This window comes from Vigna radiata, unplaced genomic scaffold (genome assembly GCF_000741045.1).
Source record: "Vigna radiata var. radiata cultivar VC1973A unplaced genomic scaffold, Vradiata_ver6 scaffold_252, whole genome shotgun sequence".
Lineage (NCBI taxonomy): Eukaryota > Viridiplantae > Streptophyta > Magnoliopsida > Fabales > Fabaceae > Vigna > Vigna radiata.
In genome coordinates, this window is record NW_014544137.1 from 160,168 (window position 1) to 178,946 (window position 18,779).

General features: G+C 40.5%; 3 protein-coding genes across 4 annotated transcripts; 2 read left to right on the forward strand and 1 right to left on the reverse strand.

The window, feature by feature from the left end:
- Positions 1–4,641: 4,641 nt before the first annotated feature.
- Positions 4,642–6,120, forward strand: LOC106755347. The gene has a single exon (XM_014637492.1). It carries the CDS (start codon positions 4,642–4,644, stop codon positions 6,118–6,120), a length of 1,479 nt encoding a protein of 492 aa, XP_014492978.1.
- A 174-nt stretch (positions 6,121–6,294) lies between these two features.
- On the forward strand, positions 6,295–6,797 carry LOC106755348. The gene is made up of 2 exons (XM_014637493.1): positions 6,295–6,593; positions 6,647–6,797. Exons 1-2 carry the CDS (start codon positions 6,295–6,297, stop codon positions 6,795–6,797), a joined length of 450 nt encoding a protein of 149 aa, XP_014492979.1.
- Positions 6,798–13,871: 7,074 nt separating this feature from the next.
- Positions 13,872–18,531, reverse strand: LOC106755341 (LRR receptor-like serine/threonine-protein kinase GSO1; the record flags this gene model as incomplete). 2 transcript variants are annotated; one of them, XM_022778252.1, is given in 9 exon segments in its annotated part: positions 13,872–16,469; positions 16,618–16,767; positions 16,852–17,008; positions 17,112–17,185; positions 17,375–17,521; positions 17,644–17,793; positions 17,878–18,036; positions 18,117–18,272; positions 18,360–18,531. In XM_022778252.1, coding segments are annotated over 9 exon segments (3,318 nt in total), but the record flags the coding sequence as incomplete, so codon positions are not given.
- Between the last annotated feature and the right edge of the window lie 248 nt (positions 18,532–18,779).

An 18,779-nucleotide genomic window follows, 5' to 3' on the forward strand; every position in this document is an offset into this window, starting at 1 on the left:
TATATATATATATATATATAAAGAGAAAGAATTTTTTTGACCTTAATAAAAAAGGTCAGTTTAGAGGATTTAAAAAAGTTTGGAGGTACAAGAAAAGAAATGGAAGATATAAGAAGAAAATCCCTTGAATTTTGCTTTTATCTCTAATCAAGTGTTTCTTTTACTATTTCTCTTATCTTTTTAAGTCCAAAGTATATGCCTGGAAAAGGCATATTTACAGCCACACTAATACTCGTCAAAATTAAACTACTTTAAGCCACAATACAGATATTAAAATGATTGTATAACTGGCCCCAATTGATAAATTCTTCATAAATTCTCTTCGTAAACAAAAACTACAATTTCTACATTCATTTTAATATGACAAGAAGAGTGTGCGGATGTACATACTTAGATTAAAGAATACATCAATAAGCCTCTTAGAATATGATTAAATAGACACGCCAACCCCTTAATTATTTTCAATGTCATTTTTTTAAACCAAATATTTAATTTTTCTCTAAAAAATTTAATATAGAACAAAACCTAGATCAATTATTATAATATCATATTAATTGTATTCAATATTTAATATATTCCTTTTGGATTTTGGGGTTGAGAATTTGAAAATGTAAAGCTGAGATTGAATTATGCTACATAATGAAAAAAAGAAAATAAAAATAAGATATAGGTCAGTTTACAAATTTAAGAATTAAACAATTCCTCATATCACATTTGAATTTGAATTATTAACCAATTCAATTTATTTAGTAAACCAATTACATGAATCAAATAAAAAATAAAAGTATAATTTAGTCTAATATATATCTAATTACCAAATCAATTTTCAAAATAAAAAGCGCAATTTGTATGATAATCGTATTTATTACGAAAATAATTTGTACATAATGCATGATATTATAAGAATATTATATTTATTTAAAATTATTTTCTGACTTGGATGGGAAAGTACAATCATCTATCAAGAAAGAACTATAACAAAGCATAAGTATGAAATATGTGTTAATGATACAACAAAAGCTATTATCAATATTATGAAACTCATGTATTGTCAAGCTTACCAACCGGTCCCATAAAAAATTAATGTTAGTAAAATTATTGGATTTTGTAGTGGAGGGGGGTACGGGTTGACCGATCGGCTGGGGTCATGGGAGAGGGTATAAGTGTAGATCGGTCAGTGGATATAAGCATAGAAATGCATTCATGAGTATTGATTGGAAAGTAACGGAAGATGCGGCGGTTTGAGACAATTAATGGGCGGTTATGAATATAGAATCTATAAATAGGGAGTCAAGGGTCAGGTAAAGTACGTTTTTCTGATTTTAATCACTCGTTTTGGCTAAACCTCTATCTGACTTGAGTTTCGGAGTGTTTTCTCTGCAGGACCCCCCGGTCAGCAGTCAGGATCGCGGACCGACGAAGCAGGTTGGACGATCGGGAGTAGGTGCAAGGGTTTGGCCGAACGATCTCGTGTCCCAAATACAGGAACATTTGGCGCCCACCGTGGGGCCCGAAATTGTGATTTACCCAGAAACGAACACAATGGCAGAACAGTTACAGTTGCAGGTACTACAGGAGATGGAGAGGCAGATGTAGGAGATGAGGGCGGAAATAGCGGCTTTGCGAGCTGAGCGAGAGAACGGGGTAGGGGGACCCTCGGTACAGTCAGTAAATGTGCAGACGGTCCATTCCGGGGATGAGGAGGCAAGTCGACGGCCATCGGTGGAGGAAGTGGCGGGAGTGGATGGTGGGGGAATTGGGGGAGGGGGTCGAGGAAGAGGGATCGGTCGGGGGGATGAGCCAAACGGAAGAGGGATCGACAGGGGAGATGGGCTGAACGGGAGAGGGAGGGGGAGAGACGTTCGAGGAAGGGGGAGGGGAAGAGGGGAAGAAAATGTAGGGCGTGACCAGGAAAACCCAGAGGGGCGGAGGGAGCTTGTAGGGCAGAACCAACCGTTCGAAGAGGCCCTGAAGGGCGAGGACCAGTTTGATCAGGCTGAAGGGTTGCATCCATTTACTGCTAATGTTATGGGGGCAGTAATGTCGGAGAATAAAGTTTTCCCATGGGTTGAGAAGTATGGGGGTGCGTCTGATTCGGTGAAACACCTACGGTCGTTTGTGGATGCTATGGCAGTATATTCCTCTGACGAGCTGGTCTGGTGCAGGGTGTTTTCTTTATCCTTAAAAGATGAAGCTTTGGATTTGTTACTTTGAGGCAGTTGTTTAGCCAACAGTATGCGTCAAACCGTTCGCGGGGTTTGACTTATACGACCCTTGTCAAGATGAAGCAAGGGCGAGAAGAGTCATTGAAAGGGTTCATGGAGCGCTTCAACCGAACCGCTCGGCAAGTGAGGAATGTTGACCAACGGCTGATAGTAAGTGCGCTCACGACGACGCTGAGACCATGACTTTTTGTGGATTACTTGTACGAAGAGGAACCCCAATCGATGGGTGAATTGCAGCATAAGTTGGCCGGGTTTATACGGATAGAAGAAGGGAGGTCGTATCGGAGTGACCAGGGTGAAGAGGGGGTGTCGAGAGAGAAATCGGGGCGGGACAGAAGAGGAGAGAAACGGCCGGTGGGGGGGGAGCATAGGATGGCAGTAAAGCGAGGAGCAGAAATGCAGAGAGCTTAGCAGTATGTCCATCACACTCCCTAAAGCGCTCCAAGGGTGAGGGTGTTAGAGGAGGCTTTGAGGGCCAATCTGCTATCGGTTGCACGGTCCCCCACTCCACGAGGGGCTGATGAAAGCAAGCATTGCCGGTATCATCAGAACATGGGGCATTCCACCGAGGATTGTGTCACACTTAAGGATAAGCTGGAGAGCTTGGTGCAGGCTGGGCATCTGAGAGAATTTGTTCAGAGAACGAATTCGCGTCCTAGTGGACGTCAGGGGGGTCAAGGAAATCGTCAACCGGCCGTGCGGAGAGAGCCGTTGACTGCCGAACGACTGGAGGATGAGAGGGGTTATTAACACTATTTCAGGAGGTTTTGCGGGAGGAGGACCGTCCTCGACCGCGCGGAAGAGGCATTTGAGGAACTTGCACAGCGTTAATGGGGTAGGAGTGGCACGAAGAACTATGCCCACCATAATGTTTTCATATGAAGATTTCCTTGCACCGGACCCTAATCAAGATGACCCCATGGTGATAACAGCCATTATCGCTCGGTATAGTGTGGGTAAAGTGTTAGTCGACCAGGGAAGTTTGGCTAATATTTTATACTGGAAAACATTTCAGCAGATGGATATACCGGACGGGTCGATAATGTCGTTCAATGAACAGATTTTGGGGTTCGTAGGGGAGTGGGTAGATACAAGGGGGTATGTGGATTTGAAGGTATGCTTGGGAACGGATGTCGGGGCTAAGGAGCTAAAGGTACGATTCCTATTGGTGGAGCCTGAAACTACGTACAATGTGTTGTTAGGACGGCCTTGCTTGAATGCGTTCGGGGCAATAGTATCCACTCCTCATTTGACGATGAAGTACCCTGCGGATGACGGGACGGTTTGGGTGGTGAGAGCTGATCAAAAGGTGGCTAGGGAGTGCTATGTGGCAGGTCTGAAGGTAAAACCGCCTGGCCACCGACCGGTCGAGACACGATCTGAGGTAGCCATGGCTAAACTGGATCCTAGAGGGGATACAGATTATCGGGTAGAGCCGATGGGGGAAGTTCAGACTTTTCCACTGGAGGGGGATGACCGGGTAACAATGGTAGGCAAGGAGCTGCAACAAGGCGAGCTACAACAGTTGTGATGTTTGCTTGTTAAAAACAGAGATTTGTTCGCATGGACAACATCAGATATGCCAGGAATTCACCCTGACATTATTTCCCATAAGTTGTCCATATTCCGGGAAGCCCGACCAGTATCCCAGAAGAAAAGACGGTTAGGAGTGGAGAAAAGGAGGGCGGCGGATGAAGAAGTAGGAAAATTAATCGAAGCTGAATTTATAAGAGAAATAAAGTATACAACTTGGTTGGCTAACGTTGTTATGGTAAAGAAGTCTAGTGGCAAATGGTGGATGTGTGCGGACTTTACAGATTTGAATAAAGCCTGCCCGAAAGATACTTACCCATTACCGAACATTGATGCACTCGTGGACGGGGTGTCCGGTTATGAGGTGATGAGTTTTTTGGACGCATATTCGGGGTATAACCAAATACCCATGTACCGTCCGGACAACGAGAAGACTGCTTTCATCACCGAGTGGGGAACTTATTGTTATGAGGTGATGCCCTTTGGCTTGAAGAACGCGGGGGCTACTTATCAGAGACTCATGGACAAGGTTTTCCAGCAGCAAATCAGGAAGTGTATGGAAGTTTATGTGGATGATATGGTGCTGAGGAGCCGGTCGGTGGAGGAACACCTAAAAGACTTGGCGGAGGTCTTGGGGCAGGTCAGGAAGTTCGAAATGCGTCTCAATCTTGTTAAGTGCACTTTTGGGGTACGGGCCGGGAAGTTTTTAGGGTTCATGTTAACATCACGGGGCATTGAGGCCAACCCCGATAAGTGAAGGGCGGTCTTGGAGATGAGAAGCCCCCAAACGGTGAAGGAAGTCCAGAGGTTGCTTGGGCATTTAACCTCGTTATCTCGGTTTATCCCACACCTAGCCGAACGCATAAAGCCAATATTAAAAGCAATGAAGAAGGCAACTAAGGAGTGCTGGGATGAGCGGAGTGAAGAAGCCTTTGGGGAAGTAAAGGCGATTCTCACGCAACCACCGGTGATGGGCCGACCGGAGATAGGCCATGACTTGCAGGTCTTTTTAGCGGCAACGGAAGAAGCTATAAGTGCTGCGTTGGTCCAAGAAACCCCTCAATTCAAGCTGGTATACTTTGTTAGTAGAAGTCTTAAGGATGCCGAAAAGAGATATCAACAGTTGGAAAAGGTGGCTCTGGCATTGGTATATGCCGCTCGGCGCCTAAGGCCTTATTTCCAAGGGCATCAAGTGGTCGTCCGGACGGATTACCCGATTGCCAAAATTTTGCAAAAACCGGACTTGGCGGGGAGAATGATAAGCTGGTCGGTGGAGTTGTCGGAGTTTGGGTTAAAGTTTGAGCCGAGGGGGTCCATTCGAGGACAACATCTTGCGGATTTAGCGGGAGAATTGTCAAGTGAACCGGAGGCCTACTGGTGGCAGCTGTCCGTTGATGGATCTTCTAACAAGCGTGGGGGAGGAGCAGGGGTAGTATTAAAAGGACCGAACGAGATCTTAATAGAACAGTCGTTGGTCTTCCAGTTTAAGGTAAGTAACAATCAGACGGAATATGAAGCCTTGATAGCAGGATTGGAGCTGGCTAGGGATTTAGGGGCGAGTTGTTTGGAATGCCGAACCGACTCGCAGTTAGTGGAGGGACAAGTGAAAGGCACTTTTCAAGTGAAGGATGATCAACTCTTGCAGTATTTCAATAGGGTGAAAAGATTAGAAGCGGCTTTCGCGAATTTTCGGCTACAATATGTGCCCCGATCGGAGAATGAGAGAGCGGACAGATTGGCAAAATTGGCGAGCGGGAATGCAAAGGGGGGATTGTCAACAGTTATTAGACAGGTGGTGACTAGGCCAACGATAGAGAGTTTTTGTGTGGTTACTGGGGAACAAAGCAAAAGCTGGAAGAACGAGGTTTTCGGGTTGATAAGTAAACAGACTAGAGGGGAGACACTTGACCCGAACGATGCTAAAAAGATAGCGAGGTATTGCTTGGTAGGGGATGATCTGTACCGAAGGGGTTATGTCTCGCCCCTGCTTAAGTGTTTGGAGGAGAGGGAAGCGGAGTACGTGATGAGGGAACTACATGAAGGAGTGTGTGGAAGACACACAGGAGGAAAGGCCCTTCGGGCGAGGATTTTGCGGGTGGGATTTTTCTGGCCCTCCTTGGAAAAGGATTGCATGGCATTTACCCGACGGTGTAAGGCTTGCCAGAAGCACGGGAATGTAATCCATGAACCGGCAGCTGAGTTGCAGGGTATTGTGTCCCCATGGCCGTTTGCACAATGGGGAATGGACATTGTTGGGCCATTCCCGACCGGGAGGGTACAGATGAAGTTTTTATTGGTAGCGGTGGATTACTTCACTAAATGGGTGGAAGCTGAGCCGTTGGCCAAAATCACTGCGTCTTAGGTTCAGAAATTTGTGTGGAGGATTATTTGTCGTTTTGGGCTACCTAACACAATAGTGACAGACAACGGGCGGCAGTCTGTGGACAAGAAGTTGATAGCTTTCTATAGGGAATGGGGGATAACCCCGGTCACTAGTTCTGTCGAACACCCGCAGACGAACGGGCAGGCCGAAGCCATGAACAAAATTATCATTAACGAGTTGAAGGGGAGGCTAGGAGATGCAAAAGGCACATGGGTAGAGGAGTTGCCTCAGGTACTATGGGGTTATCGCTGCTCACCGCACGGAGCAACGGGGGAGTCGCCATTTAACCTGACGTATGGGACAGATGCTATGTTGCCAGTCGAGGTGGGGGAAGCTACTTTGCGAAGGAGGATGGGGGATGAGAATCTGAATCATGAGGGGTTGAGGGCAAATTTGGATGTACTTCAAGAAAGGAGAGAAGCGACTACCGTTCGGGTCGAGGCACAAAAGAGGTTAGTGGCTTGAAGGTATAATACGAAGGTTAGGCCAAGGCAATTGCTTGAAGGGGACTTGGTCTGGAGGAAGGCAGGAATAGCCAGAAAAGAGGGGAGTCATGGAAAGCTGGCGGCGAACTGGGAGGGACCGTTCAGGGTTCGAGAAAGTTTGAACAATGGAGCATACCGATTGGAGCACCTGGATGGAAAACCGATCGCTAATACGTGGAACATATCCCATTTGAAGTTTTATTTTAGCTGATTGTTGTAAGCAAATTTATAGTTTGAGAAATATGAATGAAATAAAAGTTTTTGATTGTCATTAATATTGTGTGTGGTCGTTTGGGAAAGGTCAGGAAAATGACCTTGTAAACTTGGTGAAGTAAGGAGTATCAGGAAAATGATACCCTTACCCTGTTGGGGGAAGGAAGTCAAGTCAAAAATGACTTCGACGGGAGGTATAAGGATGACCGTTCGAGAAAGGTCGGGAAAATGACCTTGTAAATTTGAAGTAAGGAATATCAGGAAAATGATATCCTTACCCTGTTGGGGGGAAAGAAGTCAAGTCAAGAATGACTTCGATGGGAGGTATAAGGATGACCGTCCGGGAAAGGTCAGGAAAATGACCTTGTAAACTTGGTGAAGTAAGGAGTATCAGGAAAATCATATCCTTACTTTGTTGGGGGAAAGAAGTCAAGTCAAAAATGACTTCGACGGGAGGTATAAGGATGACCGTTCGAGAAAGGTCAGGAAAATGACCTTGTAAATTTGAAGTAAGGAATATCAGGAAAATGATATCCTTACCCTGTTGGGGGAAATAAGTCAAGTCCAAAATGACTTCGACGGGAGGTATAAGGATGACCGTCCGGGAAAGGTCAGGAAAATGACCTTGTAAACTTGGTGAAGTAAGGAGAATCAGGAAAATGATATCCTTACTTTGTTGAGGGAAAGAAGTCAGTAATGACTTCGACGGGAGGTATAAGGACAGTCGTTCGGAGAAGGTTGGGAAAGTGATGTTGTTCGAAAGCGAGGAAATCGGAAAAGTAATTTCCTGATCGGTCTTCGGAAAAGGAGAACGATTTTGTTAAAAAACGTGAGTTAGAAAAGCGATTTCTCTATCAGTCGGTGATGAACGGATAGTAAGCGTTTCGAGTATAAATGTAAAGACATACATTAATTGTTAAGTGCGAAACGAGATGTAGATGCGTTGATCGGTAAGCATAATATAAAGGTGATGTAATGTTCAATATAGAAGCACGCGAAGAGTAGGGATAAATAACAAGTCCTATTCAAAATAAGGGCGAGGGGGAACATGAGAATAAAAGGGTGCAAGTACAGTTCATGATGGTAAACAAGTAATTAGTTCTCAGTAGTGTCGGGAGCTGGCGGGGCATCGTTCGGGGCTGCCTGGTCAGGGGCGGAGGCGGCTTCGGTAGAGGGCTGGGGAGAGATATCGAAAAGCTGGCCGTCCACCAGGATCTTCATAATGTCAAAACCCTCATGTTGAAGAGGACACTTAAAGAAGTAATGACATTGGGCGATACCCTACTCGAACCCGCGCTGGCGTTCATCACACAGCTCATCCTCTAGGGTTGCGAAGTCAACCAATGATTTATCCCGATCGGCTATGGCGGCGGCCTTTTCCGAAGTTAGCTGTTTGATTTGATTGGAAGATTGTTGAAGACTAAGGCTTAGGGAGTCCACTAACTGTTGAAGGCGTTTCACTTCATTTTGGGACTCAAGGAGGGAGGCAGCGGCCTTAGCCCGATCGTCCTCCGCCTTTTTGTTCGCTTTCTCAAGGCGTTCGGTGAGTAGAGCGATGTCCTCTTGGGCCTTTTCCAATTTCGTATTGGAAATCTCAAGTTCAGACACCAGGAGAGGTTTGGTGGTTCCTGCGGCGTAGTTCAAGCAGATGTCGGCTCGGGAAAGCAGTTCATAGGCCATGTCGGAAGCCTCCGAAGGAGTTAGCTTTTTGAAGGGCTCTCGTTCTTCTGGAGTCAGGTTGAATTCGAGGCGATCAGACACGTGGATGTTAGGGTCAAGAGGACCGGTTAGCAGGGGGCCGGAGTTCCTTTTTCTTTTTGTTGGAGCGTTTTCTTCCTTTGGTCTTCGGTGCGGAGGAGATGACGATCGGCTTGGAGTCGTCAGTTTTGGCGGCACTTAATGGTGGAGAAGGGGCGGAGCTCGAAGGGGTTGCAGCGGACGAGGAGGGGATGGTGACATGCCCGCTGCGCTGATTCTTGCGGGCCAGAGCACGAGCAAAGGCTTGGTGCTTTTCCATGCCGTAGAAGAAATCTGCAAGGATGGCACAAATTTAGCAAGTTAATAATGACTGGTCGGTTCAAGAAGATTACAAGAAAACTTACCGAACACCCTAGCTCGTAGAGTGTCAGACCCAATGAGTTCTATGAGTTTGCGAGAGGAGGTCTTGCGGGGTAGTTGATCGATTTGACGGATTACTTCTAACTCGTCATCGGTCATTTCAGACTCTTTCCAGGAGATAACCTGGTTGGGGTGTTCGGTCCAATATAGGGGAAATTTGGGTGTGCCATTAGAGAAGTATTTGGGTCGGCCGGGTTCGCGTATAGCTATTTTTATGAAGTTAGTCTTGAAGTCTTTATAAGAAGAGTTGAACGAGGTAAAGAGCTGATGATCCTTCATAGGGACTAAGGAAATCCAACTTTTGTTGGGGTGAGGTTGGGCTTTGAAGAAGAAAAGGAAGGAGGCGGGGGTGGGTGTCAGTAGCAAACCAGTGCAAAGGACCGAAAAGGCTTGCATGAATGCCCACCCGTTCGGGTGAAATTGGGCCGGGCAGATGTTTAATTCGCGGAGCACACCACATTGGAAGTCTGAGAAGGGGAGTCTTACTCCTAGGTCGCGGAAGAGGGTGAGGTAAGCGTAAAAGAAATCCAGAGCATATCCTTCCCGACCGTGGCATACTCGTTCGTTGGATCGGCATACCACCAAAGATATGTCGGTGGAATCTCGTCGGAGGTTAGACATTAGATCCACGGATTCTAGCAGGCGTATGATGGAGAAGGTGGAGATGAAGTAGGAAGGGTAACCTCGGGCTTCGTGGGGAGCCCAGTCGTAACCTGGAATGGCGGGTGGCGGGGCGAGGCCGGTCCATTCAAGGGAGTTATCTACATTAAACTCAACCTCGTCGTCAGGAGCTTCCTCCCAAACGGTTTGGTTAGAAGGAGGCGATGAGGAAGAAGGGGAGGAGGTTGAAGCAACCGCATCGTCAGCGTACCCCCGACCTTCATCTTCAAACTCATCAGAAGACCACGTCGACGAAGACATTACCTGAGCAGTTGCTGGAACGGGAAGGGTATGGTTTGAGAGCGGGAAATGGAACACAGGGAGAAGGGAGTGTGAGAATGGGGAGAGGGTCCCTCCACCTTTTATAGCCGAAAAAGAAGGATAGAGAAGGAATTTAAGCCATCGATTGATGATGGATCTAACGGAGGGGAAGAAGTGACTCTTCGGTGAACCGATGTGATTGATGGGCAAAAGTATCTTGGCCATTGGTAAGGGAATGATCGAATGGATGGGGTGCTGAGACGTTTCGTTGCCAGGAGTTCTTTCAATAGGTTCAACCCCTTCGCTGTTGCCATCGCTCGGGGCTTGGGGGCTGGTGTAGTGGATGGGGTACGGGTTGACCGATCGGCTGGGGTCATGGGAGAGGGTGTAAGTGTAGATCGGTCAGCGGATATAAGCATAGAAATGCATTCATGAGTATTGATTGGAAAGTAACGGAAGATGCGGCGGTTTGAGGCAATTAATGGGCGGTTATGAATATAGAATCTATAAATAGGGAGTCAAGGGTCAGGTAAAGTACGTTTTTCTGATTTTAATCACTCGTTTTGGNAATATAGAATCTATAAATAGGGAGTCAAGGGTCAGGTAAAGTACGTTTTTCTGATTTTAATCACTCGTTTTGGCTAAACCTCTATCTGACTTGAGCGTCAGAGTGTTTTCTCTGCAGGACCCCCTGGTCAGCTGTCAGGATCACGAACCGACGAAGCAGGTTGGACGATCGGGAGTAGGTGCAAGGGTTTGGCCGAACGATCTCGTGTCCCAAATACAGGAACAGATTCAAATAAAAAACATTAATAAAAAAACATTCACTAGTGCAAAACGTGAAAAAGAGTGCGGGTAATACGTCTCGATTTTGAGAAAACCGCAGTATATATAAAGGCGGCGATATTTTTGCAATTTAAACAAACTTATAGACCGTGGTTCCTTTTGAATAGTAGCATAAAATAACTTGAGTAACTCAAACAACATATTTTGTCTTGTGTAAAATCAAATATATTTTGTTACTTATAAACTAGGTATGAGATTAATTCCTCTCATATAAAAAATATATAAATAAGGCATTATACTTATAATGAACTTTTGGTTTCTAAAATTGGTTGCTATTTAAGAATATTATTTCTCTCACAGGCACAGTTAGCTAGAGATCGTGCACGAGCTGAGTTCCATGACTGGGAAAAAAGAGAAGAGGAGGTAAGTTCCTTGAATTCCTCTCATTTATTGTTAATTTTTCAGTTGTAGTACTTGCAATCTGGTAATCAAGACAATTTCATATGCAATTTCATTTTGTTCAAAGCAAGGTTAGATCCAAAATTAGATTGCGTGAAGGGCATGCCAAGCCAATTGATATCCTAACCAAGCATATCAATGGATCCACTGATTTGGATATAGAAATAAATGAACCATACGTGGTGTTAAAGGTTAATATTTATATTTATAGTGTTCATATCTTGCCTTTCCTTTAATTGATCAAGATTATAATGTAATGGTCTTTGAAAACTCATTGAACCTTTTCCTTAGTATGACTAAAGATTTCCAGCTTTATATACCAATGTTTTTGGACAATTTACATAACAATTTGAATTACATGGTTCAGGGTTTGATAGTAAAAGGAAATGGAAGAGCTTCGTGATGACATCAAAATGCATCTGGACCTTGACAGGGCCACACCCACCCATGTAGAATATTGGGAGTTATCATTCTTTAGTTAATTACTTTATAATCCTTCACAAAGTAGTACTAATTACTTAATCATTTTTAGACTGTCTATTTTTTATATTACCATCTTGTTTTATTTTATTCATCGTAGGTTATATTGAATGTGACTCTGATGTAACTTTGAAACATGAATCTTATCTAGTTCTGGTACAAAGGATCACATTTTTGTGTGTGATTGTGTATGCACTCAATGATTGTAATATGTTCAATAGTAATGCTTTGAGTAGAGCTGTCAAAACGGGTAACCCGGCTCGATCCGGCCCGGCCCACCACGGGTTGGTCACTTAGTGAGCCAACCCAACCCGGCTCATTTATTAGCGAGCCAGAAAAACTTGAACCCGGCCCAACCCACCACGGGTTGGTGGGTAAACGGGTTGGCTCACTAGCCCATTTAATTAGATTTTTTTTAAATAAAAAAAATACAAACTTTCTATAATTTAAATTTAAACAATTTTCACTTCCAAAAAATTATGTTAAAGACAATTAAAAATAATAATAATAAGTACAATATAATCTGAATGTCATTAAAAAGCAAACATAAAAAACATACAAATAAGTTTCTTATATTCATGATTTTTTGTTATTGTTGTAACCCTTGACCTTTGTTCTTGTTGTCTCCAAATTCACTAATAAAGATTTTCCTAATATCAGAACAATTCCGACAATCAATAAAAAAATATTAGTAAAAAGAAAGAGAATTCGTACTAAACACCAACAACAAAAAATTAATAGTTTAATCTGTAACATAATTTCTCAAATTCAAAGATATCAAAAAGAGCTTGTTCAAATAATGTATACTCAAATTGTTTAAATAAAATGAACAAAATCTTATACAAGCATGTTAGAACATGAAAAAATCATTCGATGTCTTCAAAACCCCCAAAACAAAAAACAAATTCGCAAACCCCTATTTTTGTCATTATAGGGTTTTTGGAAAAAAAAAGAAAGAGAAGTGAGAAAACAAAAATGTGGAGAAAAGAGAAGAAAAAAGGAAGGGCGTTTTACATGCTCCTTGAAGAATTTCAGTGAAGTGAGGGTGAGAGCATCGTCAAATGAGAGCAAGTACTGTGAGAGCAAAGATTACTTTTTTGGTATAATGAGTGAAGAAAGTATTTTATTTTTTAGGGTTTCATAAATAAAATGATAAATTAAAAAAATAAAATTAGGTAGGTGGGTTGGTGGGCCAACCCGGCTCACCACGGGTTCAACCCGCATGAGGCGGGTCTAAATGAGCCGGGTTGAAATCTGACCCGCATATAAGTGGATTGTATTTTTCAAACCCAACCCGGCCCAAACCCGTGACGGGCCGGATTGGCTCGCGGGTTGTGACCCATTTTGACGACTCTAGCTTTGAGCATCAAAGATATACTGATTTGAAACGAGTAGAGATTGGATAGCAAGCTCAAGTTTTGAGAATTGTTAATTAATGTGAACTCTCTTTATATTTTAACATTTTACAATCATTACTCATAATATTATCAATTAACTATTATTTTATATTATAGATATGTAATTAAGAAAATATATCCTATAATGAAAACAATGAAAAATACACATTGTTATTCATAACATGTTTATTTTTAATTTTTAGAATTAAATATGTTATTTCTTAATTTGATCAAGAAAATGTATCAAATAATGAAGATCATGAAGGACACCAAGATATTGTTATTCATAACATGTTTATGTTTAATTTTTAGGATTAAATATGTTATTTCTTAACTTAAGGAATTAATATTTTCTAATTTCTACAGTTTTTTTTTAAGTAATAATTAATTTTAGTTTCAGATTGTGATTTATTATTTACATCGAAAAAAAATTAATACTGATTTATTATTTTATATAATATATAATTAATTATGATAAAATCATTTAAATAAAAAAGATTAAATTATTTTCATTATAGGCTTTGAAAATCTCAAATATGTAAATCCAACAATTATCGGTGGGTTTTTCTGCAAATAAAGGCGATTTTTCAAAATTCTTGATAAGTAGCGACGGTTTTACACAAAACTGACAGGAACTATTTGTCGACCACGATTTCTCCAGCGATTTTTTCAGGAGTTAAAATTTCCGGTAATGCAAAAAAAAATATAAAATCCTAAATTTTTGTAGTGATTTAAAAAAAATATAAGTAATCATTATATATAGTGATTAATTTAGATATGAATTTATAAACTAATATTTTAGTCTATATTATAAATAGAAAAATATAATTGAAATATATAACTCTGAATATTCAGATTTGTGTTACCTGCATTTTCGAAACCCTGCTTCTGTTTGACTTGCTGGAGTATTCAAAGTTTCTCTTCTCACTCACGAACTTCATTACCCGGTTTCAATTTTCTTTTTTGTTTACCCAATGTTTTCATAAAATTTCGATGTCAGTATATAAATTTGATGCACTTTTCTTCCCTCTCTGCAATCCCACGGTCTTAGTCCGCTCATGTTCAACAACATGCAAGTTACAAAAATAATTACTTTAGAAAGAGAATGAGGATTTTATAAGTTAAAAAGTAATTGTAGTTTGGTGGATAGGAAAATAGAACTAAGGACAAAGTAAATTAAGATATATTACTAAGGACATCTTTGAATAACAAAATGATTATTTACTCAATAGATAAACTTTGATTCCATACATACAACAAACTCATGATTGAATCAATCTTTGGAAACCAGACAATCCAATGCATACAAAGATAAACTATATTATATTTCTAGAATTTGAAAACCTCCTCCAACTGTCTTGAATAAAATAATAACAAGTTAATAAGATAAATTCCAAATAGGAAAACCATGCTTGTCTCCAATAAGGATTGATGTAGAGAGTGGCAACAATTACTAGCAATACCGATGTGTATGCCACAACAAAACTTACACCAAAAGCAAGCATGTCAATCGGACTGTCATGGTCTTCATCATTCGGAGAAATGGTAGGTGATTGTGCATAAGGATGACAACTTTTTAGCAATGGTGGTCCACAAAGAAGAGAATTTCCTTCATAGCTACTTTCATCAAAAGTAATAAATTGCCCTTTTTGCTCGGGTGTATCGCCTGATAAGTTGTTATGTGCAACACTAAATACAGCAAGAGAATTCAACTGATTTAGTTGATGAGGAATTTGACCACTCAACATGTTGAAAGAAAGATCCAAACTCTCTACTTGTACTAAATTAGAGAATGTAATTGGAATTTGTCCAATCAAATCATTGTGGGACAAGTTCAATGCTCGTAGTCTTGTCAAGTTTCCAAGCTCATATGGAATACTTCCGTTTAGTTTATTTTTGGATAAATCAATTCCGGACATATAAGCAAGGATGCTCGCTGTATATGTGTAAGATCTTTTCTTCGTAGTGAAGTTTGCTTTCTCTCTTATATTTGGTATTAATTCAAAATAAGTGCTATTTTTCATTTGAACAACGCCTTTATATGAGTCAGGGTCTTTATTCTCAAAAGGCAGTTTACCCAAGCAATTGGGTATTGGACCAAAGAAGTTGTTATAAGAAAGATCTAATATACTCAAATCTTGCAATTGGCATAGCTGCTCTGGTAAATGCCCTGTAAAGCGGTTACCTTTCAAAATGAGTATGTTCAAGCTTGTAGAAGCAAGATCTTGAATCATATGTTGAATGCTACCAGTTATTTCATTGTAACCAAGGTCTAGCATCACTAAGGAAGATGTTTCGCTGAACATTCTTTTGGATAAACCATTTAACCTGTTGTTTCTCAAATGGATATAATTCACTGAACCATTGACAAAAGATGGCACATAACCCGTCAAATTGTTGTTTGAGAGGTCTAGATATGATAGATATTCAAGTTCCACTAGCTTTGTCGGAATAGACCCTTCAAGATTATTGTTGGACAATGAAAGCGTCTTCAAATTTGACAAATTTCCTACCGCATTTGATAGTTTCCCCACTAAATTATTATAGCTCAGATCCAAATGTTGGAGAGATGAGTTAAAAAAGTTACTTGGTATGCTTCCATAAAGGCTATTGTCATCTAAATACAACTCTTCCAAGTATTTCAAAGATGAAAATACGGGTCCATCTAGCTCATTGTGTGAAAGTTTCAAGTATTTGAGAAGTGACCCAACTCCGGATATGTTCTTGGGAATCTCTCCTGAAAAAATATTATCTGAGAGATCCAAAGTATCCATTAAGCTCATTTGCCCAAACTCAATAGGAATTGAACCTTGGATGAGGTTTCTAGAAAGGTTTAGAAACTGCAAATTTGGTAAAATTGAACTAATATTGTTATTGGGGATTTGGCCGGTTATGTTATTGTCAGATACATCAATTCTCCTCATGTTCGTAAGGGGATGTGATGGTAACCGTAGAAGACCTGTGAAAGAGCAATTTCTAACAAGAAGCTCGGTCAATTTTGTGTTGTTTTCAAACAACCAGTTTGGAAACAATCCTTCCAATCTACAACTACTGAGATCTAATCTAGTCAAGTTTCTTTGATGTAGAAGAAACCTGGGGAGCGGAAGAGAATCATTCTCAGTTGTCGAAGGCAAATTAAGCACTTGTAATTGAAATTTAGGGATCCAAGTTTGCATACTTGGTTGTAAGTCCAAAATGACTTTGTTCCCTTCACCATATATGAACTTAAGGTTTGAAAGATTGGAAAATGGTGTAAAAGAAAGGGGAACTTCAAATTGGTTTCTTGTAAAACCAAAATATTCAAGTGATGTAAGACTAGCAATGTTTGAATCAAGTTGTCCGCTGAATTGATTTTCTGAAAGTTCCAACTTTCGAAGAGATGTCATGTTTAAGAAAGATGAAGGAAGCGATCCCACAAATAAATTTTGGCTTAAATCTAACTCTTCGAGTTTCTTGAGCTTAAACCAATCTGAAATATGAAATTTTGAAAAAAAAGATCATCTTACTGATGACACAATGCAAAGGATATAAATTTTCACATAAAAAAGGTATAGAATAAATATGTGATGAATAACGATAAAAGGAAATATAAAAACTACAATGATAAATTGAGTTACCAGCTGGAGGGAGGGTGCCATTAATTTGACAACTAGAAGCAGATAAATTTTTCAAAGAAGTCAATTCCCCGATACTTTTGAAAAACTCATTGTCAAGGTCAGAATTAGAGTCCAGTACCAACTGTTCAAGGTTTTTTAAATCACGAAAATCTGCACAATAGAAAGAGAAATTATATAAACTTAATTTAATAGTGAAACTAATTGAGTTTAGAGTAAAATAAAAAGTATTTCCACCTCCAGCAGTAATTGTTCCGGTAATCTCATTACTTTTCATAGAAAACACTCTAATAGATGACAAAGATTGTAGTGATTCCCTCAGTCTGCTTCCATTTATCCTATTGTTATCTAAATGAAGGACTTCCAATTTTCTCAGACCTTTTGAGCCTGAAACGTGTAAATAATATTTAATTTGCCAACGCATAACAAAACAAACACAACAACTATATTCTGAAGAAACCAATTAATACTGTTTTATATCAGTTGCTTTAAATACCTTGATGGACAACAAAGCTGTTAATTTTGTTATAACTTAGATCAAGAATCTCCAAACTGGTTAATGGCAATAATCCTGTTAGAGAGAAACAGATAATGGAATGTTGTAGTCATTCATAGAATAATAATACTACTCTTTCTTCACCCATACAATAGAGGTGATACATTAAAAAAATTATTTCTTTCAAAGTTGAAGTCCAACCACCATAAAAAATCTGAGCCAACGTGATGAAACAGTAGAATACATCAAGTTAACTATACTCACCACTTGTATCGAGCGATCCTCTTAATTGATTGCTGCTTAAATCAAGGGATATGAGACGTGGAAGCCCACTTAGAGATGAAAGAAATTCATTGGAGAAACTGTTTCCCGCTATGTTAAGAATCTCCAGAGACCTTAGTTTTGATATATCTAGCAAGTATAATATCAACCAAAAAACTCACATATCAACAATCTCTAGGGATCACCCTCACATATCTTTTTAAACAAAAAACAATATTGAAGATTTGAAATATAGGAAGGGTGTGACATACTAAGAATTGATCTTGGAGTCAATTCACTGTAACCTAAATTTAAAGACTTGAGAGACGAAAGTTGACTAAGAGCAGATGCAATATCACTGTCATTGAAGTTGTTGCCAGACATGTCAAGGACCTCAAGATTCTTCAACATAGAGCATAAACCTGCAAGGTAAAGTGTCTTACGTTACATAGGCATATTTTATCCGTATCCTTAGCCTTACAAATGAAATGGGAAAGTTATTCCACCTTGAATATTCATATCTGAGTCCAATTCATTGTGAGACAAATAGAGTTCCTTCAGAGATGTGAATCCCCCGAGAGATGGCAACATTTCATTAGTCAAAGAGTTCTCACTTACGTCAAGGATTTCTAATCTAAGCAACTTTGATGAAAGAGTTTCAAAAACTAAAGGCATACAAATGTGTCAGTCATCATAGTAATTATAGATATGCTTATCACATCTTCATAAGAATACATATCCTTACCGTTGAATGTTTCATTGAACCCGTTGTATGTTGGATCGAACCCGTTGGATGATAGATATAGAGCCTTAAGAGATGGAAGGCCATTCAAACAAACTAGAATGTCGGTGACACTCATACCATTCTCAGTCAAGTCAAGGACTTCCAGATTTTTCAACCCTATTCAAATTAAATGGAAATAACTATTTCATGTTTCACTTTCAGTAAATAAATAATGATCAAGATTAGAGTGTGTAAGAGAATAACCTTCACTGTCCGCACAATCTAATATCCCATAAATACCCCCTAAGTTGAGACTCTTCAATTCTTTGAAGACAACAAGATCGGCGTAACTTAAATACCAACCTCCCTCTGAAGGAATGGCATTCCACAGGCTTTGAAGATCAAGTTTAGTCACTCTCCCTGTGGAGGAGTTGCACTCCACTCCTTCCCATTCACAACAATCTGTTCCTTCCCACCGCAAGGACAAAAGGAAGCCAAAACGGTAATTTAGACCCCAAAGACCTTCTCGCTCTTCCTTCCAACACCCTTCACACCATATCACTTCCATCATAACAAAAATCAATAAAGTCAAGCCAACATTCTTCATTTTCGTCTTCATATTTCTTAACAAGAGATTTGGCCGTTTAAATAAGAATGAACCAATTAAAATCAACTAGTTTATGG